At 39.8% G+C, this 23,588-nt stretch overlaps 1 protein-coding gene across 2 annotated transcripts in view; it reads left to right on the top strand.

Moving 5' to 3' along the window:
- The window catches only part of MGAT4A (alpha-1,3-mannosyl-glycoprotein 4-beta-N-acetylglucosaminyltransferase A), a 122,171-nt gene extending 98,839 nt beyond the window's left edge, over nucleotides 1-23,332 (top strand). For both annotated transcript variants that reach the window (XM_080814884.1, XM_080814885.1), the window contains 8 exons: nucleotides 3,755-3,869; nucleotides 4,977-5,107; nucleotides 8,596-8,703; nucleotides 8,834-9,027; nucleotides 13,718-13,796; nucleotides 14,524-14,590; nucleotides 22,753-22,865; nucleotides 23,013-23,332. In XM_080814884.1, the coding sequence (XP_080671010.1) occupies nucleotides 3,755-3,869; nucleotides 4,977-5,107; nucleotides 8,596-8,703; nucleotides 8,834-9,027; nucleotides 13,718-13,796; nucleotides 14,524-14,590; nucleotides 22,753-22,865; nucleotides 23,013-23,039 (834 nt within the window). In that variant the 3' untranslated portion in view covers nucleotides 23,040-23,332. The remainder of the gene's footprint in view (nucleotides 1-3,754; nucleotides 3,870-4,976; nucleotides 5,108-8,595; nucleotides 8,704-8,833; nucleotides 9,028-13,717; nucleotides 13,797-14,523; nucleotides 14,591-22,752; nucleotides 22,866-23,012) is intronic.
- The last annotated feature ends 256 nt before the right edge of the window (nucleotides 23,333-23,588 follow it).

Below are 23,588 nucleotides of genomic sequence, written 5' to 3'. Positions count from 1 at the left end.
AATGAAGATGGCGGGCTCCTAATCTCCGGCCCGGAGGAGCCGAGAGCTTGGGGTCCCGCTCCTCAGTGCACCCTCAGAGAAAAGCGCCCAACCTTCCCTGCTTCCCTGGCCTCTAGTCACACCTAGAGGAAAACAGTCAATTGCTGGGAGTTGGAGAAAAGTGCCCTTTCGCTTCCATCTCCATGGCCTCCGGCCGTGCTCCGAGCCCACCCAGCCTGCAACCGGCACAAGGTAACCCCGGGCTGAGAGCTCACTCCTTGGCTTTGTTGCTGTAGCCGGCTTCCCCGCTCTAATACCTGCGAGCTCTGTGGCACTCAGAAACCCCTGGTCCTTCTGTGACCCCACGGGACCTGGGGTTACGCTGACCCCGCCTGGGCTTCCCCCCGGTTTCGCCTCTGGAGCGATGTCCCTCCGTGGAGCAGACTTTTAAAAGTCCCGATTTTGTGCTCCGCTGCTTGTCGGGAGCCGGCCCCTCCCCCCGAGGTCTGTCTTCCCGTCGCTTTGGATTCACTTCTCCGCAGGTCCTACCTTTCCGAAAGTGATCGATTTTCTGTTTCTAGAATTGTTGCTCTTCTTCTCTTTGATAACCCGTTGGATTTGTAGGTGTTCACAATGGTTAGATAAACTATCTAGCTGATCTCCTGCTACTTGATGTCGTCTCAGCCTGCTACTTCTCCACCATCTTGACTCCTCTCCCCGTGGGGACTTTAAAATCCAATCTTGAAAGCTTACGTACTGTACGATTCTATTTGTATGGCATTTTTGAAATCACAGGGTTGTGGAAATGAGAACAGGCTGTTGGTTACTGGATGCTGAAAGTGTGGAAGGGAGGAGGTGGCTGTCGATCTAAGGAGTAGCAGTAGCAAAAGAATGCTCATGATGGAATTGTTCTGTCTCCGAAAATTACATGGAACTAAATACACATGCATGCACAAACGCGCACACACACACACACACACACACACACCCCTAACACACCTGAATGCTGCAAAACTGGTGAAATTTAAGAAGATTAATGAATTATACGGTCAATCAAGTGTAGTGCAGTTATACTGGAGGATGTTAGACTGGGGAAAACTGGGTGGAAGGTATTCGGGATCTCTGTATTTTTTTTAGAGCCACATGGGAATCTACAGTTACCAATTTTTTTATAAGTGAAGTTGCTTATATACAGAAATCTGTTGGATTTCTGTACACTAATAACAAAGTAGCAGGAGAAGGAATTAAAGAAAACATTTGGCTTCCAGTTGCACCAAAAAAGAATAAAGTACCTAAGGTTAAACTGTAACCAAGGAGACGAAAACATGTCCTCTGAAAAGTGTAAGACAGTGATGAAAGAACTTAAAGATGATACAAACAAATGGAAAGATATTCCATGCTTATGGAGTGGAGGAATTAGTATTGTTAGAGTGTCCATAGAGCCCAAAGCAACCTACAGTGCAATCCCTATCATTTACCAATGGCGTTTCCCCCAGAACTCGAACAAATAATACTAAAATTTGCATGGACCCACAAAATATCCTGAGTAGCCAAAGCAGCCTTGAGAAAGAACAGCAAAGCTGGAGGTACCACAATCCCAGACTTCAAGCTACCCAAGACTGGAAAGCTGTAGGAATGAAAACAATTTGGTTCAAGCTCAGAGACAGACACATGGCCCAATGGAACAGAATAGAGAACCCAGAAGTAAAAGTGAAGTTGTTCAGTGAGACGTGAGAGTGGAACAAAGCAATTTTCCTAATTGAATGTAAAATGTGAGTTGGCAACCAAAATGAGTGTACCAACTTTTAGATAGGCCTTTGACTATTTCATCTACATCTTTGTGCATGTAATTAGTCCCAAACTTGTTTTTGAAGTTACCTATTGGAAAAGTTTGTAGCTGCCTGATACTAGGGATCATCTTGGCTTTGGATGTAGACGGTGTTTAGGTTTGAGCGTGGGCCCCTCTTCTTTCAGAGGAAAGTAAGGTGTCAGTGTGGTTCTGTGCTTTGTCTAATTTCCCCTCCAGCTTCCCTAAAGTTCGGGAGGCATAGAACATGTCTTCTGTTCACCAGAGTATTCTCTAGGGTTAGTACATAATAGAAGCTCAGTGTAACATTTGGTGGGTCCATGTCCTGTCTTTCCAAATACTCCTACTGTTTCTTCACAGGGTAAGACAAAGAAAGCTTGTAGGATTTAAATACATGAAAAAATTTACGTATCAAAATAAGTGAAAATTGCTTAGCCCAGGTAACTAGAAGTGAGAACATGAAATTAAGAACAGGAAAAAAATTTTTAGGGTATTAAAATCACCTTGTGACTTGGAAATTTTATGAGAGGAGATCCTGGGGAGGAAGTCTTATGCATATAAGTACAGTCCCTGATCTTTGTCAGCTCCCAGTTGGTAAAAATTCCAAGCATAAGTAACACGTGGTGCTGGCCGAACATATGGGGTTAACTGGCACTCTGAATCACCACAGTTTCTTAAGTATCTTGAAGATATCATTTGTTTGTTTATATTGTTTAACAGGGTATTTATTTTAGAGAGAGGGAGAGAGAGCAGGGAGAGGGGCAGAGGAAGGGGGAGGGAGACTCTTAAACAGACCCCCCCCCACCCACCGCCAGCTGAGCACAGCCTGATGTGGGGCACTATCTCATAATCCTGAGACTGTGACCTGAGCTGAAATTAAGAGTCAGACACTTAACCAGCTCAGCCACTCAGGGGCCCCTGAAAACAGCTTTTAAAATTTCAAAAGTGAACTTTCCGGAATCTGTCCTACAGAAATGAAAAGCACTAATTCGTAAATATAAGCAGATTTATTGCATCATTGTTTGCACTGTCAAGAAATGAGAAACAAGCTGGATGTATGCGTACAGTGAGGGAAGAGTTGACTGAATTGTTTTAAGTTGATATCATGGAATATTATGCATCTACTAAATATTTATTAACCTGGAAAGATATTCATGATACAGTAAGAGGAAAAGAAGACAGTGTGGTAATAAGATCCCTTATTTACAAAAATGTAAATGGGAATGGGAACCTGAGTACAGATGGGTCTTTTTGTGCTGTGTGGCCCTATAGAAGGCATCAAATGGATGCCCACCCAACTTTTTTTTTTTACTTTTTTTTTTTTTTTTTTAGTTTTTTAAAGATTTTATTTATCCATTTGAGAGAGAGAGAGAGAGAGCGAGCGAGATAGAGCATGAGAGGGGAGACAATCAGAGGGAGAAGCAGACTCCCTGTGGAGCTGGGAGCCCGATGAGGGACTCTCTCCTGGGACTCTGGGATCATGACCTGAGCGGAAGGCAGTTGCTTAACCAGCTGAGCCACCTAGGCACCCACCCACCCAGCTTTTAACATTGGTTGCCACAGCTGGCAGGCTGGAGGGCAGAGGAGGAAAGCTACTGGCTTTTTGACTTAGTACATGTATTATGTAAAAATTAAAAAAAAATTTAAAGGCTTATAAAAATTCTTTTCCTTTGAAAAGTAAAAAGGGTAATGTGAAATCATGTTGGGCACTATGAAAGGACCAAAAAAGGGTATTCATGGAGTGGACTGATTTCCCACAGTAAGGGAGTGGTTCAGGTGACTTGCTGTGTGCCTCTTCCTTTTGTTTTCCTCATTTTCTTTCAAAAATTTTTATTTTTATATTTTCATCATTTTTTACCATTTTTTGATTTGCATTATGAAGTATGCTTGAGTTTTCTTATAATAAAGAATGTCCTTTTGTCTGAATCTTTTCATCTCTGATTTATTAATCTGATCAACTTTTTTTAGCTTGAAGATGATATTATTGTCAAACAGAATTACTTTAACACTATAAAAAATTTTGCACTTCAACTTTCTTCTGAAGAATGGATGATACTCGAGTTCTCCCAGCTGGGCTTCATTGGTAAGAAAAGTGTCAGATTTACCTACTTTTCAGAAATAACTGTGACTCTTGGAATCTTAAACTAATTTCTTTTACCTTAAAATTGTCTTTTTTCCCCCAGAAATGGATTGCTTTTAAGGAAATTGAATTTTAGGTAAACTCCTGCATATGAAATGATGAAAGTCAACCCAAAATAATATTTGGATACTTCTAAGATTGCAGTATTTACTGTGGAGTACACACACAGGGCCAGCCATGGTCTCCAGCATGTCTGATTTCTTCTCTGACCCCTCTAGTCACTCTTCTAGTGCCCAGAGCTCTAGTAGGATTGGGGTTCTTTTAAAAAGAATGCCACACTAAATGTTTTCTAGTATGAATTCCTGGTGTTTGATGTAGTCCTTGAAGTTCTTGTTCAGGAATTAATTTGTACTCATTTGTTGCTTTCATAGACTGACTAAGGTGCTCATTTAAAATATTTTTTCCACTAAAATCCCTAAATTCTGTAATTAAAAAGAACATATTGAAAGCTGAAGAATTGCAGGAAGTTTACAGGTTTTAGAAAAACACCTAGAGAATAACATTTCACTTCCTGTAGTACTTTAAAACTTTAAGTATTAGAGGCTGGGCCTTTGACCTTGTTGGTCGTTTATCTCAAAACTTAAGAAGCAAAAAACATCTTTACTTGTGAAAGTTTCATTGCAGACAGAATTAGGAAATCTTGTTTTTCTGCAGTTACTGATTTGGTAAATTTTTTTTTTTTTTTACCTAAACCTAAAAGAACCTAAATTTCCTTTTTTTTTTTTTTAAATGGGAAGAATTTTAATAAGACGTGAAGGAAAAGTCTCTGACTTGGTTCTTGAATCCTTCGAGCCAGTAGCTGAATGATAGATTTTATAATGGAGAAAGTCAGGAGTTCAGTAGATCTGTTTATCCCCAGGTGACAACCCAGAATGTTTAGCTAAAGCAAGTTTGTTTGCTTTTCACGAGACAAGTAGGGAAGTTATTCTTCATGACTTCTGTTTGAAAGCACAAGCTTTTATATATTTGTTGTTAGATCTCATTATTTAAGCCATTTTGTTGCTTGTTTCTTCATAACAGCTGTTGACTGAGAATTTTTTTTTTTTCCAGGTAAAATGTTTCAAGCACCAGACCTCACTCTGATCGTGGAATTCATATTTATGTTCTATAAGGAGAAACCCATTGATTGGCTCTTGGACCATATACTCTGGGTCAAAGTCTGCAACCCTGAAAAAGACGCAGTAAGTTGATTTCTTATGAGGGTGGATATAGGAGTGCTGACAAATATGACTTCCATCTTAGGCCTATCATTTTTTTTGTGTTCATTCCATGACCACTCCTGGGGCCACGTGCTCAGGGCTCGTGATGATTAATATACATAGTTTAGAAATGCCACCTTAGGCTGGGTTGGAGAGAGGTTTGTTCTGGTCTCCCCTGTATCTGTTGGAGAGAAGAGTCTTTGCCCTTCCTGACACCCAGGTGGTACTACGAGAGCTAATTAAGGGCTAGCTGTCAGTTAAGTGCCTGCAAACCCTTTGATATCACTCCAGGGTTCTTCCTCACTACAGTGTGTTCTCTTGCTCTATAAAACCTGTGGACTAAGGTCCAGATCTTGTAGAGAATCACTGCATGGTTGGATCGTCACCCCACCCAATTCCACCCCTCCCCCATAATACACCCTACACCATCAGGTACCCTGAATAAAACCGTGCTTTCCCAGTTTGAGGGATACTTTACTGTCCCTCCCCTACCTTCTACCAAGGGAAGAGGCTTCTTTTTTGTATCTTGTGAAAGTGACTTTCAAGAAGCCAGATTTTGTAAACAAACAGTTAAATAGATAGCTGAATGAAAGCAATGACATTTGAAGTGCTTGCTTGCTTTCTTGAACTGACAGAAAATCCCTAAATTAGAGGGACTTTTAAATAACAGTGGAAAAATCCCTTAAATCAGTGAAGTCCACCTTTCTTCAGATGCTGATAAGTGTTAGCGGTGTCATTAGGCTCTGGTATTTCATTACTCTGGGCTATAGATGTTCTCCTATCTGTCCTGGGTTGGGGTTATTTCAGCTTTCTTCATACTCTGTCATTTTTCTTTTTTCAAATACTTTGGGGACAATATCGGGCCCAGCACATCTGAAATAAGAAATAAAATAGCAGTGATTATTTTATACCAAAGCAGTGGCAAGTCAAAAAGCGCTTTAGTATATGACTTGCAAGAAACCAGTGTTCATATGCTGACCTTTGGGGTGATGGTAGCAGGTAAATGAGTCAATGATGATTTTTGTCTCATCATGTTATTTCCATAGAAATCTTGTTGTAAAAAGTAATTAGCTATGTCTTCCTTGTCCAGTTTGAATTGTACCTCTGGAAAAAAATTCTTTTTTTTTTTAATTTAAACGTAAATGTGAATACACATTCTTAAAAATAAGTCATTTTCTTTTTTAATTATTTATTCATGAGAGAGAGAGAGAGAGAGGCAGAGGGAGAAGCAGGCTCCTGAGGAACGGGGAACCCGATGCAGGACTCGATCCCAGGACTCTGGGATCATGATGTAGGCCGAAGGCAGGCGCTTAACCGACTGAGTCACCCAGGCATCCCCTAAAATAAGTGATTTTTGACATGTAGTAACAGGAAGTCTTTATTATGGGAATGTGTCTTTACAGGGATGACTTAATATTCATTCTAACAAACATTTAATTTGACTTCATGACCTTATTATCTAGAATAGTTTGATCATCCTACCTGCCACTTAGTTTTTAGGACACTGCCTTCTGGTGTTTGTAAAGTATTGTTACATTCCTTTTTGTCTGTTTGTTTGTTCTTAAACCACTTTCTTAGAGCAATTTATGGAACAGAACCAAATAGCAAAGTAGCTACTTTCCAACAATGATTGAACATATAAATTGATTTGAACAACTCATTTTTATGATGTAAGTCCTGACCTGTATTTTCTTTGTGATTTACAGGCATTTTTATTGTAGGACATAGGAAAATTCAGGTGTTCGTTTCACTCCTACAGTATACTCGCATTCAACTGGTCCTCTGCAGTATTTTATCTCCTATAGGGTTAGCTTCTAAATGAGTCTGGGAGGTGAGAATCTCTGATAGTAGAAATTAAAATCATTTAAATCCTCTATAAATTTTAGCACACAGTCCTTTGGCCAGTTTGATCAATCTTTTCTGTCACTGCTTCTTAGGCCATGTTTTTCTGTGGCCTGTAATTCTTCAGGTGCTTCTGCTAGGATGTCGGGGAAACTGTCTCCACATGCTGGCGGCCTCCAGAACAGTAGCTCTTTGACACTGGGCTGGAAAATTCAACAGGTTTATCAACCCACTTGGACTCTTCAGGCACCAGTGAGTCCATTGCCTGTTGACAGGGCTCAGTCTCGGGCACTGGTCATTCTCTTCTTCCCCTCCCTCCCCTGCCCTCTCTTCCTCCCTCCCCCTTGCTCTTCTCCTTCACTCTTCCTCCCTTCCTTTCCCTCACCTTCCATTTGAGTAGTTGAATTTTGTGTAAATAGAGTATGTTCTATTATCTCTACTGTAGTGTTAGTAATAACAGTAATGAAGTAAAACCTCTTGAGAAAAATTAAGCATTTTAGTACCCAGGAAACTATTGGAGGCCTTTCCAAGTGGAAATGTCTTACAAATAAAAGTACATTCTTGGCCCAGAACTTGTAAAAGTCACTGAAAATGAGAAGAGTTGATAAAAGCCTGACACGACAGCTGAGGCTGTCTTCAAGTACTGAGTTAACCCACAGGGGGCGCCCTGCTGGCATTCCGGGTTTCCCATACCGGGACCAAGCGTGAGGACAGATTGTAATCTGAAGTCTGGGCCCTGAGGCACTTCACATGAAAACACAAGTTGTCCTGTTAACTGTGCTGAGTTAAACTGTGAAACTTGAAATACCTAAGGAGCAGTGACAGAAAAGATTGATCAAACTGGCCAAAGGGCTGTGTGCTAAAATTTATAGAGGATTTAAATGGTTTTAATTTCTACTATCAGAGATTCTCACCTCCCAGACTCAGTTTAGAACCTAACCCTATAGGAGATAAAATACTGCAGAAGACCAACTGAATGCTTATGGTCAAGCTGTTGCCTTGCATTTTCAGATAACTTTGATACAACAAAATATGCCTTTTATTATTTGCAAATCCTTCGATATATCATCTGATTAAAGACATTATATATATTTGAACCAAACCTCTAGGTTATAGTGTGTGCATTTTAATATTAAAAGTCAAATGGACATTTTGACGTATCCTGAAGGTGGTTGAACTTAAATCCTGAACTCTTCTCTTAGCTGTGCTTATTTTAAATTTTTTTCATATTAAATATTTTTATCTAGTAAGTAGCAAATCTCAATGTGTTAAAAAGGACCCTAAGAATTGTGATTTGGAATTATGAGATAAGCTGAATTTTCTTTTCAATATTCTTGAAAAGGACTTCTGACAGGGGCACCTGGGTAGCCCAATTGGTCAAGTGTCCAACTCTTGGTTTCAACTCAGGTCATGATCTCAGGGTTGTGAGATCAAGCCCCACATCTCAGGTTCCGTGCTGGATGTGGAGCCTAATTACAACTCTCTCTCTCCCTCTCCTTCTGCCCCTCCCTGACCCATACTCTGTCCCCCCAAAAAAGAAAAAGAAAATAAAAGGACTTGTGATTTTTCTGATGAGGACAAGATTTCATTTTGTAATGTGACACTGACATGATTTTTTTGATATTTAGAAACATTGTGATAGACAGAAAGCAAATCTACGAATTCGCTTCAGACCTTCGCTTTTCCAACATGTTGGTCTGCATTCTTCTCTATCAGGAAAAATACAGAAACTCACGGTTGGTGATGTAATTTTATTTTCTTCATGCACATACAGTTTGTTATTTAGTGCTTAGTTACTGATTATTCTTCTTCTTAAGTATAAATAAGCTATATGATGTTTAACAACTTATGTGTTTCTCCTCTTAGGATAAAGATTACATGAAACCATTAATTCTTAAAATCCATGTAAATCCACCTGCAGAGATATCTACTTCTTTGAAGGTCTACCAAGGACATACACTGGAGAAAACTTACATGGGGGAGGATTTCTTCTGGGCTATAACCCCAGTAGCCGGAGACTACATCTTGTTCAAATTTGATAAGCCAGTCAATGTAGAAAGGTTGGTGACTGTTGAAATCTATTTGGTGTTAAAATTTTACACCTCTTCTTCATAGTGTGATTTATGATGGATTTTTTTTTATGTGTATAACAGATGTGAGGAGACAGTGGGTCCCAAGTGTTAGGTTATAAAATACTTTCCTACAACTTGGAAGTAAAATGGGTGTGTTGTTTTTAGATAGGACATCAGCTCTTAGCATGTTTGGTAAATTCTTGGTATCGTTGAACAGATATTTAGTATAGTTTTTTAGTACTTCCAGGCAGAACTCTTCCTCAAAATATAGATTAGTTTTCATGTCCTTATTCTAGAATATCCCTCAGGGTTTGACTGAGAGCTAGTCAGTTGCCTAGCAAATTGGCTGAAATGATACTTTTGACAGACTGTGACCATCCCTAGTCAGTGATTTTACAAATGCTGGCTTGCTTTTAGACCACCGTGGAAGAATTTATAACCCTTTTGTGTTTTTCAGAATTTATGTTCATTTAACAGAATTTAGGACTCTTTTCTGCCTTTTTTAACAGTCATGATTTCTCCCAACCTTTCCTCAGTTTGGGGTGTATTCCCCAGACTATAAACCATCTGTGGTACACTTAAATGTAATCCCTGGATGGAATATAATTCTGTAGCCTGGAGCACATTGTGTTACGTGTTCTTGTGTGAGGTGTGTCCCATTGTTAGAACCCACCAAAACTCATTTGGAATAATTCTTCCTAAGGTTTTCAGAAATAGCGCATAGTTATCATGTTATTGATTTTATTTTATTACTCTAAACTGATTCTGAAGAGGAATTTAAGTGTGTAAAAATGTTTTGGGCAATATGGTGAGTGCTGTGAAGTGTGTAAACCTGGCGATTCACAGACCTGTACCCCTGGGGCTAATAATACATTGTATGTTTATTAAAAAAATTAAAAATAAAAAAAATGTTTTGGGCAATGGGACTATCCCTGGAAAAACCTAAAAATACTTTGGAGTAATATTTCACATTTATGAGTGTATAATATTTTGTTGTTAAATTTAATATTCATTTTTATACTAGATAGTATGATATTCAGCACTTTGAGGTAGTATTTACCACACTTAAAAGAGTCATCATAGGGGCATTTGGGCAGCTCAGTTGGTTGAGCGTCTGACTCCTGATCTCAGCTTAGGTCTTGACCTTAGAGTCAGGGGTTCAGGCCCTGTGTTGGGGTCCGTGCCCTGTGTTGGGGTCCGTGCTGAGTGTGGAGCCTACATTGAAAAAAAAGATGTCATCATAAATATCTGAAATGGGGTTAATATCCAAAATATGTAAAGAACTTACACAACTCAATACCAAAAAAGCAAATGATTTGATTAAAAAATGGGGCAGAGGACCTGAAGACACATTTTTCCAGAGATGACATATAGATGCCCAACAGATGGATGAAAGGATGCTCAGCATCAATAGGCGTCAGGGAGAGGCAAGTCAAAACAGTGAGCTCTCACCTTATACCAGTCAGAATGGCTAAAATCAGAATGACAAGAAAGAACAAGTGTTGGCAGGGGTGTGGAGAAAGGGGACCCCTTGTGCACTGTTGGTGGGAATGTAAATTGGTGCATATGGAGGTTCCTTAAAAAATTAAAAATGGAAGTACAGTATGATGCAGTAATTCCACCACTGGGTACTTACCAAAGGAAAGGAAAACACTACTTCAAAAGGATTCTTGCAGCTCTGTGTTTACTGCAGCATGATTAACAGTAGCCATGATAGGGAAGCATCCCAAGTGTCATCAGTGGACATACGGATAAGATAAGGAGATTGTGGTATATGTACCCATGAGGGAATATGCCACACAAAGGATGAGATCTTGCCTTTTGTGACAATGTGGATGGACCTAGAGGGTATTAAGCTAAGTGTGAAGTAAGTCAGCCTGAGAAAGACACATACCACATAATTCCACTCAGGAATCTTAAAAGAAAACAACCTACAAGTAAACAAAAAGCAGACTCAGACCTGTGAATACAGAAAACAGTCTGGTGGCCACAAGTGGAGGGGGTTTGGGGGGGTTGGGCAAAATGGTGAAGGGGAGAAGGAGCTACAGGCTTCCAGTGATGGAATGAATAAGTTGCTGGCATAAAAGGCACAGCGTAGGGAATACAGTGAGTGACAGTGTAGCAGCCCTGTATGGTGACAGATGGCAGCCGCCCTTGTGGTGAGCTCAGACTCACACAGAGATGGCGGATCACTGTGTTGTACACCTGAAGCTAATTTAGCATTGTGGGTCAGCTATACTCAGAGACTTCTAAACAAAGAGTCATCATACAATTAGAAACAATTTTTTCACCTCCATAAATCAGAATAGTCTCAGACCATTTCTGATGGTTTATTTTTAACAAGTTAAAATTGTGCCAGCAAAGAATCTGCTAAAGAACTCCTGTATTGGAGATCAGATTTCTTAATAAATGTATTTACAATAAACTTCTATAAAGTAATTTATATGATCCCACTGAGGACCCATTTCTAGTAAAACAGTTCTTTTAAAATCAGAGTATACCTGAATTTTCTCAGAGTTCATGGAGAGACCCCCCCCCCCTTGCCTAGAATAGGGAAAAGGAATCACTTTTGACTTGCACAGTAATGGACTTGCTGAGAAGGGGGAAAAAGCAGAAGTTGTATTTATCAGTACAGAAATTAAGTGGTAGAGAAAATATTTTCTGACTACATATTATGATATGTTTTGATTACATAAAAATTTTAAAATATGAAAAAATGAGGGAAAAAAATCACAACCCCGTAGACACCATTGTGATCATGTTGGCACTTTCTACTTTGAAAGCCATTATGGCTTTCATAAAATTACATATGTAATTTTATGTTTTATATTTATATTTATGTTTATGTTTTATATTTTCCATCATAATTTGTCATAAATGATTCATAGACATTTTTTAATACCTTTTTTGAAAGAGCTTTTTATTTATTTATTTGACACAGAGAGAGATTACAAGTAGGCAGAGAGGCAGGCGGGGGGCGGGGGAGCAGGCTCCCTGCTGACCAGAGAGCCTGATGTGGGGCTTGATTCCAGGACTCTGAGACCACGACCCAAGCCAAAGGGAGAGGCCCAACCCACTGAGCCACCCAGGCGCCCCTCGTAAACATTTTAATAGTTGCACGGTCTCCCCACTGTTGGCTATACCATCATTTACTTCTTCTGATATTAAACTTTGTAGATCATACTGACTTTTCCACTGTAATTTCATAGTAAACACCTCTGAATCAGTCTGAACGGCAAATTCTGTCCATCATTCCTTTCTTAAAAGTGGCTTCCCCTGTTTTGTATTGGTCTGTAGCTGAGGTCATGAGTGGCCCATAGTTATAGCAGGCAGCATTTCAAGTCAAAGATGTCTTTTAAAAAAAAGGTGTCTCTCATCTGAAAATGTTGGAATTAATCTTTGGCGTAGCCTAGAGGGAGCTGAGGGTGCCCTTCCCTCTGTAACACTGGAAAATCCGGTCTTCATCCCAGATGATTTCTGCCCACCAATACCATACTGTACCGTTAGCCTCCTGTCACTGCTCCTTGCTGAGTACTTTGAATAGGCAGGGTATTTTGTCAGTTCTCATAAACTCATAAACTTGCTACAGTCCCGTGAGGTGGGTGAGAATCTCTGCACTTTTAGAAGAAACTGAGGCTCAGGAAGCTAATGTAACTTGCTAAAGGTGAGAATTCTCTAAATGAGAGACTAAATGAGAGATCTAGGATTTGGATCCAGGTCTTTCTAAATCTAAACTTTTAACCGTTTAACTTAGTTAAACTTGTTTTCTTTCTTTTTTTTTTTCTTTTTTAAGATTTTATTCATTTATTTGACAGGGAGAGAGCAAGCACAAGTGGACAGAGCCATAGGCAGAGAGGGAGAAGCAGGCTCTCCACTGAGCAAGGAGCCTGGTGTGGGGACTCGATCTCAGGACCCTGGGATCATGACCCGAACTGAAGGCAGCCGCTTAACAGACTAAGCCACCCAGGCACCCCTAAACTTAAGTTTTCAGTTTAGATTTAGATATGCTTTGGATGCCCTGTCTGGGTTTTACACCCGCCCTCCCTCCCTCCTTTCCCCACATACAGTTAGACACACACTGGTTTTCAGGGTGTCAGAACCTGAGGACATTATCCTCATACCCAGGGAGTATTTTAGATTGATCATAGTTGCTATTCAGATGTTTCTTCATAGTGATAAGTGGAATTATTCAGATATTTGTAATTGGTTAATTTACTCTCAGGCTCCTAATACTGAAATTATTTGTATTGGATAAAGCTAGTCTTTGAACTTGCCATGGCTCATGGCCGTCCTGGTGAAAATTTTCTCGGGCACAAGATACAGTAGTATTCTGTAGGTGCTGCAGCTTCGATTACTCCTCGAGAGTAGTGTATGTTTAAAACAGTGTGAACCGCAGCCTAAAACTGTCTTTTTTTTTTTAAAGTCTGTTAAATACATTATTACGTCAAGCACCACACATGCCCCTTCCGATGGAAGGAACACATCCCCTCAGGGTTGCATCCTTGGGTTTTTAGGTTCCCTGCAACTATTTGGAACAGTAACGTGCCCTCACTACGCGCTCTGGTGCAGTTCCTGCTCACCCCGAGCCTTGCTGGGAAAGCTCACTGTGAGGTGAGGCTGTCTTCCTGAATCTTCGTCAAGTCTAGTCTGACTCATACTTTTATGTTTGTCTTTTCAGTTACTTGTTCCACAGTGGCAACCAAGAACATCCAGGAGATATCCTGCTCAACACAACTGTGGAAGTTTTGCCTTTAAAGGTATGCCTGTTTCTTCCCCTAATTCTTCTTCAGAACTAAGACCAGGAGACTTGGTTTGAGGTTATCTTTACTGACGAGGTGAAAGAAAATTCTCTCGTTTGCAGGACCTTCGTGATGAGCAATATTAATTTTTGTTTTGAAATATGGAACACTTAGTATATTGTCCCATCTGTCTTATTCATAGAGCCTCCATTTTGTTTCCTGTTGGAAAATAACTTGGAAGTTCCTACTAGGAAAATAAGTGAATCATCATTTTATTTTAGTGCTTAACTGGTATTTATATTTTGAGTCCCAAAATGCCATGTGGTTTGAATGCCTGTTGTTTAGTACACAAAATTAATTTACTGGTCTTTAAGGAGTGCTTAGTTTTCTTTCAGGTTAACACAGTTTTTTATTTTTAGTGAAAAAAATAGTATCCTATTAAATTGGTTTAAATTTAAATTAATTAAAATTTAAATTTTCTAATCAATGTATCATCTATCTCTATTTATTTATATTTATATATTTAAATTTTCTAACCAATCTAGAAAGATACATAGATTCAGATAGTTATAAAAAAAAGAATATTTGTATTGATAAACTTTTTAAGATTCAAGACTGAGATGACATTTTTCTTTTTTAGAAATAGCTGAGCTGCAAACATCACTTTTATGTTTATTAAGATATATTAGATCTGTTGTAAATAGAAGTAATGATTTGCAAAGTTAATGTTTTTGTTCTATTTTAGAGTGAAGGTTTGGAAATAAGCAAAGAAACCAAAGACAAACGATTAGAAGATGGTTATTTCAGAATAGGTAATACCTCCTACTTTAACCTAGTAGAATGTCCTTGACTTTTCTGGACTAACTCCTAAGTAATTATAACTTCTCGTTGGATGTTAAGCACTTTAGGGTTACAGTTACCAAGGTCCTCCCAAGTTGTGTATGTTCTCATGTTTCATACTTTAATTGTCTTGACCCAACCAGGATTTCAGATCAGAGGTTCATTTGCTGGTTCCTCTTTCTCTCCCCACCTGCTGTTTCGTGGTTGATAGTCACTGCTAGATCCTCTGCCTTCAGCTGTCTCCTGCCCTCTCTGACCGGGCGATGGTAGCTACTTGCAAGGTCCCAGCAACGTCCGTGTGCCAGAAGCTCTGTGCCTTTAGCCCCTGCCTCCTTCCTGAGCTTCAGGTCTGTACTGAGATGCTTTCTCTCTCTCTCTCTTTAAGGATTTTATTTATTTATTTGAGAGAGAGAAAGAGAGAGCACCAAAGCAGAGGGGGTGGGGATAAGGGAGAAGCAGGCCACCTGCAGAGCAGGAAGCTCCACACGGGGCTCAATTCCAGGACCCTGAGATCATGACCTGAGCCGAAGGCAGACACCCGGACACCCCCTGAGATGCTTTCTGACATGGCCACACAGCCGTTTGCTCTGAGCATCTGTGCCAGGGTCATATCTTTTGGTCACCCTAGTTTTTGCTGTCACTATTCACCTGGTTGCCTAAGCCCAACCTTGGGAGACACCCTGAACACACACCCCACTTTGTACTGTCAGTTAGCATAAAGTATGTCCATCTGGGAATGCCTAGTCACCTGCCCCGGGCTGGTGCTCAGGCCTCTGCCTCTGGGTCTGGGCCAGAGAAGGACTGCCTCTCCCTGCGTCCTTCCGCTCGCTTTGCCCAGAGCCCCAGCAGTTGCCTTTCTAAAGCATCCCTGTTACCACGATGTTAGCCTGGGGAGAGATCTTAATGCCTTTCCATGATCACATTCCTTAGCTTCCATCCACTTTCACATCATGTTTCCTTTGATTCTCAGTTTCCCTTGTCCTGAGTCTCTTGTTCCTCTCATGCTCCTTACGCTCATGTGCAGCTGTGCCTCTGGCCATTTTCTCCACCTGATATTTCTCCTCATGAATGCTTTCTCATTTTCTGTTAAACACTGCAGCTGCCCCTCTTGTCTGCTCTTCCTAACACACTGCGTGCGCTTTACTGTGTGGCCTTGCCATGTCACAGCGCGGTCCCCTGTCACAGCGTGGTCCCCTGTCACAGTGCGGTCCTGTGTGCTTGGCGGGGAAGGCAGGCGGCGATGGCCCTTGGCCGTCTCTTGCAGTTAACATACGGTCTGTTGCTGGATAGGTGTCAACTCAGTGAATGAGGATGTATTTTCTTTTTCTTAAAAGTAATGCTTTTCTTAGTGGTAGGCAGAAGAGAATATTGGTAAGTTTACACTGTAGGTGTACAGGACGGATACAATCAGAAAACTGTCTTGAGAGTTTTCACATCTGGTGTCATGGTTTCTGCTACAAGGATTGTGTGATAGCCCTAGATTTTGTGTACTTTTGGTGAATAGATGAGTTTCATTATTTTCATATTTGGGTTACATCTAGAAATGTACAAAAAGTTGGCTGCATATCCAAGACATTTATTAACCCTATTACTTGTCCGTTATTTAGTTTCTGAGACTGTTGTGTTCTAGATTAGGGAAAGCCTAGGAAATTGACCATCAGTAGTAACTTGAAGATAATGACCATCTAAGACAGCAGCTCAGACATGTTTAGAACAGAAGAGAATGTGTAAATCAGCCAGCCTAGGATCTTGTATAATGAAAAGGTGCATCAGAAACAAGGAGCAACTGATTTCTTTCAACTGAGTATGAAACAATTCCACTCCCTTAAGTATGCCGTAGTGGAGTAGCTTCGCAGACCTTCCTCATAGTGGAACAGCCGTACCTGGCGAAAATTATTTTCAAAAAAATAGAGCAGATGGAGAGACATTACTCATGAAAATCTGAATCTGAGTAAGAACATGAAGAGTCTTTGGCCTTAGACACCTGACCCACTGCATTCCCCACACTGCCTGAGCTCAGTGAGACTGGAGCACTATTCTCGACACTTTCTAGTCAGTTCCAGTGGTGAGGCAAAGAGCCCATCAGAGAAACACTGGAAGGACAGACTGGTGCGCGGTCAGGGTGCGGTAGGAGGGGGAGCCCCGCAGGGCGTGACTTTGCAAGTCTCGGCCAGTACCAGGAATTGGGAGTTCTAGTCACTCTCCAGTAAGCTCCTCCTTCCTTTCCCCCTTCTTTCCTGTCTCTCAGTGCTGACCTACCAGTTCACTGGGTCAAGAGCAAAAATTAAATTTCTTGTTTGGGAAGCTGGTACAGGCACGTGGTACCAAACGCAAATCTGAAAACATAAATTTCATTCTCCTCTGCTCTTCTTTTCCATCCTCCCCAGTACTTCCCAGAGGCAGTTCCTTTAAGGATTTGTGTCCTTCCAGAAGTGTTCTGTTCAGAAATGAAGATATGAGCATATTCTTTAAAAACACACAATCACACAGGAGTGATAACATGCCGTATGACCTTTGTTCTGCATCTTTTCCCTGATCAAATACACAAGTATTATATATGGAAGAGGAACATTCCAAAAGGTCATAACATTTCAGATGCACAGAAGATACAAATAATAATGTAATGAGCATCTGTGTGTTTGGCTTAAGATTGGCCAATTCACTTGTTCTTCCCTAATATCTTCTTTCCCCCTTCCATCCAAGGAGAACTACTGTCCTAAGGTTCGTGGTTACTGTTTGCGTGTCCACTTCTACTACGTATGTACAATGTATTCCTGAACAACACGCAGTGTTATTTCACTTGTTAAATCTGAGAGAAATAATAACCTTCTGTAGTCTACAGTTTGTTTTCTCTCCCCATCATGAGATTCACCCATGTAGATGCATGTATCTTTGGCGCATTCATTTACTTGCTGTGTAAATGTTCACAGCGGATATATCACTGTCTGTCCTCTTGTTTGCTTATAAAGTTTGTTTCCTTTTTCCCCCGTTATAAAGAATGCTTGTTTGAACAATTCTGCACATGTATGAGAGTGTCTCTGCGTTGAGAGTGCAAGTAGATCTTTAGCTACATTATCTTCTGTTGTACTTTATTCTTTGTATTCTTTCTTCATTCTTTAAATTGGCTGCCTAGTATTTCCATGGATTAATATATCAAAATTCGCATAGGCAGTCACCTAGTGATGGATGGTTGTTGGCAGTTTTTGCTACAATTTGTAGTCTTTTTGGACATGTGAGAGGATATCTGCAGGATAAAATCCTGGGTGAAAGTGTTTTTGTTGTTGTTGTTTTTTTAAAGGTTTTATTTATTTATTTGACAGAGAGAGAGATCACAAATAGGCAGAAAGGCAGGCAGAGAGAGGGGGGGAAGCAGGCTCCCTGCAGAGCAGAGAGCCCGATGTAGGGCTCCATCCCAGGACCCTGAGATCATGACCTGAGCTGAAGGCAGAGCCTTAACCCACTGAGACTCCCAGGTGCCCCTGTTGTTTTGTTTTTTTTAAAGATTTACCTATTTAAAGAGCGTGTGCATGCACACAGGGGGAAGGGGCAGGGAGAGAGAAAGAGTCTTAAGTAGATTCCTCACAGACCCCGGAGCCTAACACAGGGCTCAGTCTCACAACCCTGAGATCACAACCTGAGCCACAACCAAGAGTTGGTCGTTTAGCTGACTGCCTCACTCAGGCGCGTCCTGGATGCAGGTGTTTTAAAGAGACCAGTTATATCATTAGGTAATTATCTTTCTAATTAAATGAGCTCATCAGATGATAGTATGATACCTCATTAAAGTGTTTCAAGTTTCACAGTATTTTTCAGCCCTAAGTTCCCTGCCTAACTCAATAATTCAATAATACTTTTTTGTAGCATATACTTCCTACCCCAGTCTAGCCCCAGCATGGACATACTTTCATGAAATAAGATTATTAATAGGGGCGCCTGGGTGGCCCAGTGGGTTAAGCTTCTGCCTTCAGCTCAGGTCATGATCTCAGGGTCCAGGGATCGAGCCCCACATCGGGCCCTCTGCTCAGTGGGGGAGCCTGCTTCCTCTTCTCTCTCTGCCTGCCTCTCTGCCTCCTCTCTCTGTGATCCTCTCAGTGATCTCTCTCTGTCAAATAAATGAGTAAGATCTTTTTTAAAAAAAAAGTTTATTAATAACTTTTAAATAAGAAATACGTTTAATACTACAAGTCTTCTTGGGGGCACTTGGGTGCCTTAGTGAAATGTAGGACTCTTGATTTTGGCTCAGATTGTGATCTCAGAGTTGTGGGATTGAGCCTGACGTGGGGTTCTGCACTCAGTGTGGTGTCCACTTGTCTCTCTTCCTCTGCCCTGCCCCAGCTTGCATGTGTGCATTCTCTCTCTGAAATAAATAAATAAATCTTTAAAAAATATATTACAAGTTTTCTCTGGTATGATTTTCAGGTTGAACATATCTTACTAAAAGCCTATCATTATTTTGTAAAACTCTAGATTAGGCTGCATAATCTCCACACCAGATAGCCTCAGTCTGGCCCTCTTCCTCTTGGTTTTTTTCCCCCCCTACTTCCTGTTTTTGCTTAGAATGTTTTAATTTTTTTTTGTTTTTATTTTTCAATGGTTTGAAAAAAATGAAAATTATATATTGTGCCATGTAAAAATGATAAAAAGGTTTGATTGGAACACTTTATTGGTGCTCGCTTACTTCTGTGCAGTCCATGCACTCTGATGCCCCAGCGGGAGAGAAGAGCCCAGAGTTGCAGCCAAGAAGGAGGTGGCGCTGGGGCGCTCCAGGTAGTGGCAATGCAGTTATGATACGACCGTGTCCCTGCACACCACCGTCCTGTGACGTTTAAAAAATAATAATAATAATAACCAGTGCTTACCCATGATGCCGAAAACTGTGAAAGTGGACTTTGAATGTCAGTGCTTTTTAACATCGTGAAAATGAGGCGTATTTGACCAGATCGGATGGCAGATCGCCATGGTTATTACGCCGTGATGTGACAGCTGGTCTGGGGAACACATTGCCATCCTGAGCACTCATGCTGTTCCCAACTCACAGGAAAGCAGAGGTCAGGAAATCAGAAGATTTAACAGACAGTATTTCATGACAGCAGAATTTCTTCCCAGAAATAAATGCCCATGAGGCTGTAACCAGAGTGAGTGTCGGGGTGACTCGGGTGTTAGCCAAGTAAATGAAGCCAATGACCAGGGGTACGTTACATCGTATTTAATTGGAGCAGCCAAAGATGTGTGTGCAGATAAAATAAACTTAAGACCATCAAGCTTTAACTCACAATCAACTGCTTGAAGAATTGAGGACACTGGGAACACAATCAGTCAGAAGACAAAGCAAGACCATTGACTGCCTAAGTGTTAATAATGTGATACGGTATTTATAGCGTATTTTAAGATAAACTACATGAAAACAAGAGAACACAAGACAGGAAGGTAACAACTAAATATATCATTGTAAGATTATTACTAATTGGCAAGATAGAATTTTTTTGAAGTCAGACTGTTAAGTGCATTGTACATAGTACATAGAGTACCAATAAATAATAAAGTATATATATAAATATAAACATATACACAAATAGGTAAATGGATATGTTAAAAAAAAGGGGGAGGAGTTGGAAAGAGAAAATAAATTTAAGCCTAGAGTACTTGAAGGTTTCCTCCCCATTGTAATTTTAAGAATTATATTTAATATTTATGTAACAGATATTCACATCTTGTTGGGAAAACAGCTCCCTTCATAGAAGGTGGAAAAAATACTGCAAATACTTCGTTATGCCAGGTGTTTATTCTTTCTAAAACCCCAATAGTGTCATTTTCCTCAAAATTAATCCTGATTATCACTAAATGTTCTTTATTTAGTTGACTCCCAAGTGCTTGACACTCCTTTTTTTGTTTTTTTGTTTTTGTTTTTTTCCTGGTCTTTGTGCATTTGTGTGTGTGAGGGATTAGATACACTAACACATTTTGAACCGTTTTGGATGAGGATATTTGCAAGATCACGGTCAGAAGTCCTGCTAGTGCACAGTATCTGGGGGTATTTCAGTGCACAAAAAGTCATAACAAATATAATTTATGTGGGAAATTGGATCTAGACCTGCAGTACAAAGAAAGCCTAAAAAATCTTGCCCTAAGGTAACACTAGAAAAAAAATAGGCTGAATTCTATCATTTCCATTAAAAAAAAAACAAAGCAAATTGTTTCCTGGTCTCTTGATGAGTTGATAGAGGTTATAGGTACTGCCTAGTTATTTGGAGTCAATGCCAACCTTGAAGTAACCGAAGCATTGGCCTCTGAAAAGTCTGCATGGAACCAAGTACAGGCAAGAATATTTTCCAACAAGCTGAGAAAACACAAATTGAGTACAACCTAAAGTGAAATGTGACTGAATGGTGGTGAAGATACCCAGGAAGAAGAAGGCTTAGTTGGATACATGTACAGAGCTTGTGGAAATGTAAGCGAAGCCAGTGGTTATTTTATTATTCATCTGGTACTTTACAGGAACTACTTGAATCTGTCACGTATCATTATTTTATTGAACCAGCAGAGTCATCAGTGAACTTGATTCATTCTCATGAACTCTGCCAAGATCAGTTCTGTGAATTTTTGTCAGAAATAGGAACTGAACAGTATGACCTTCTGGACCACACAGCAGCTCTGGGGCTTAGCTGTGATCAATTTTATAATGAAAAAAAACAAAACAAAACAAAACAAGAACTTTTTTTTTAAGCCCAGGAACATTATTGAAATTTTTTCCCAGTGAGGACTGCCCTTAACCATTATTATCTCTTTGAAAGTTAGTTTTTGGTGCAGACTTGATAACGTTTTATTCAAGCTAAAATTACAAGACAAAATAGCACTTCCATGCAGACCTTTTATTCCAGCCAAGCCACTGATGACCGTGATTATTTGAGCTCCAATATCAGACTGATCAAGAAGCTTCCACCTGACTTTTGATCAAAAGTGACTCATCTGCAGTGTAGTGACACTTGCCAGGCAAGTACTGGGGAGAAGAACCTAATGGAATTCCATGAATACCATCCAAGTGATGAATATGCTCCAGTAAAATCACGTGCTAGTGGACTGATGTGTTTCACAGCACTTAGGCTGTGTGAAAGGAATTAGTCAAGATAGAATATGTAAAATCTCATGGATTTATATGAACAGATGAACATTTACAATCGATTTTAATGAGGAGGATCACTTTGAATCCCAGTTAACTGAAGGATGTTAACCACCCCCCGCCCCGCACCATCCTAAAAGGAATTATGTTCTCCTTGGTACACCTGCATGGTGGTTCTTATAATTTGAATTTCATCAATAAAAATTTTGTGGACATTTTTTTCCCCTCTTCCCGTGTAGAAGTGCCAACCTGATATCTTTACTTTTCCTCTTGGTCTACAAAGCCCAAAATATTTACCCTCTGCCCTGTGTAATAAAAGGGTTGCCAGCTCCTGGCTTAGAGAAACATGGCCAAGAACAAACCATTTGTCTGTCACTTTTTCCATTGCATTTTTTTGTTTTAAGAATATTCCTCACAGTAAGAAAAATTGGATATGGAGCATGCTACCTTTTTATAGAACCTCTTGGTCCTAGCTTTTTCAACTTGTCATTTGTAATAGCAGTTTTCTATTAGAACCTCCTGGAGGAGGTATCACTTCTTAATTCCTTCTAGATGTGACATGGGAATGGATACATACAGATTGAGTGCCTGCTCAAGGCCAACCATTATATGTTACGTCTGAAAGCACTGAAATTTGCTATTACTGACTTAACCTTCAAAGGGTTGGACTGAGCCATGGTACAGAGTACGCTTTGGTAAGGTTTGGTTAAGTCACATTTTGTTAAAAACCTGCATGTTAAATATTTTTGATGCAAGAATATACACACACACGTTTAATTTGCAGTAAGAGAAAGTATAGCTCTGCCTCTCTTATTAGGTGCTTTTAATATAAGCATACACTTCGTGAGAAATTTGAAAGTTCAATAAAAGTAGAAAGAAGGGAAAAAATTCACCCAGGCCTGTCTTGACGACACCCACTGGAAATGTTTTGGTGTTTTTCTTCCCTGTTTTAAGTCCATGATACTTTATGCTTGCTGATTTCAGGCTATCCAACACGTGTTGATTTTTCTTTTGAAGGAAAATTTGAGAATGGTGTTGCCGAAGGAATGGTGGATCCTAGCCTAAACCCCATTTCAGCCTTTCGACTTTCAGTTATTCAGAATTCTGCCGTTTGGGCCATTCTTAATGAGGTAAGACAATGTGTGCTATCAGTGATAAAGCTTAGATGGTACGTTGTTGTTGGTTTTCTGTGGGGTTTTTTTGTGTTTTTTTTTTTAACCACATTTTTATTTCATGCATAAGGCCTTTATTGTACTTCTCGTTATTTTGTATTTCAGATTCATATTAAAAAAGTCACCAACTGATCATCTGCTAAGAAACCAGTACATTTTTTTCCTGTGAATTTGTTAATTAAAGATAGTTAAGCATGTACTTTTTTTTTTTTTTTTTTTACTTGAACACTACCTCTTGTGAAATCTACTGTAGATAAGATGATTGTCATTTCCACTTGGAAAGTGAAGCTCCCATGGATAATTGCATTCATTCTGAACCTAAGCTGTCCTCCAATTTTAACTTGACTCAAACATTTTACAGTTACGACAGCCTGTTAATATGACTTGTACTATTTTGGTATTATACTAATACATAAGAGTTGTACATATTGTTACATTCTTTAAATTTGAGAAAAATTAATGTTAAATACATTTTATGAAGGGGGTACTTTTGAAGTTCATTTATTTTACTATTGTAGACCCTCTTTTATAGATTATCAGGGATTATATATATATATATAAATATATAAATATACATAAAAATGTTATGGAGTTAATTTATTAGAAACATTTAAGAAGTACATATTTTTGTGCAGTAAATTTTTGAATCAGTACTTTTTTTGAAAAGTTACCTTGCTTTTT

The sequence above is a fragment of the Martes martes genome, assembly GCF_963455335.1.
Source record: "Martes martes genome assembly, chromosome: 9".
NCBI classification, from domain to species: Eukaryota; Metazoa; Chordata; class Mammalia; order Carnivora; family Mustelidae; genus Martes; species Martes martes.
Note: the sequence above shows the minus strand (reverse complement) of the source record. Positions and strands in the feature narration are given on the sequence as shown.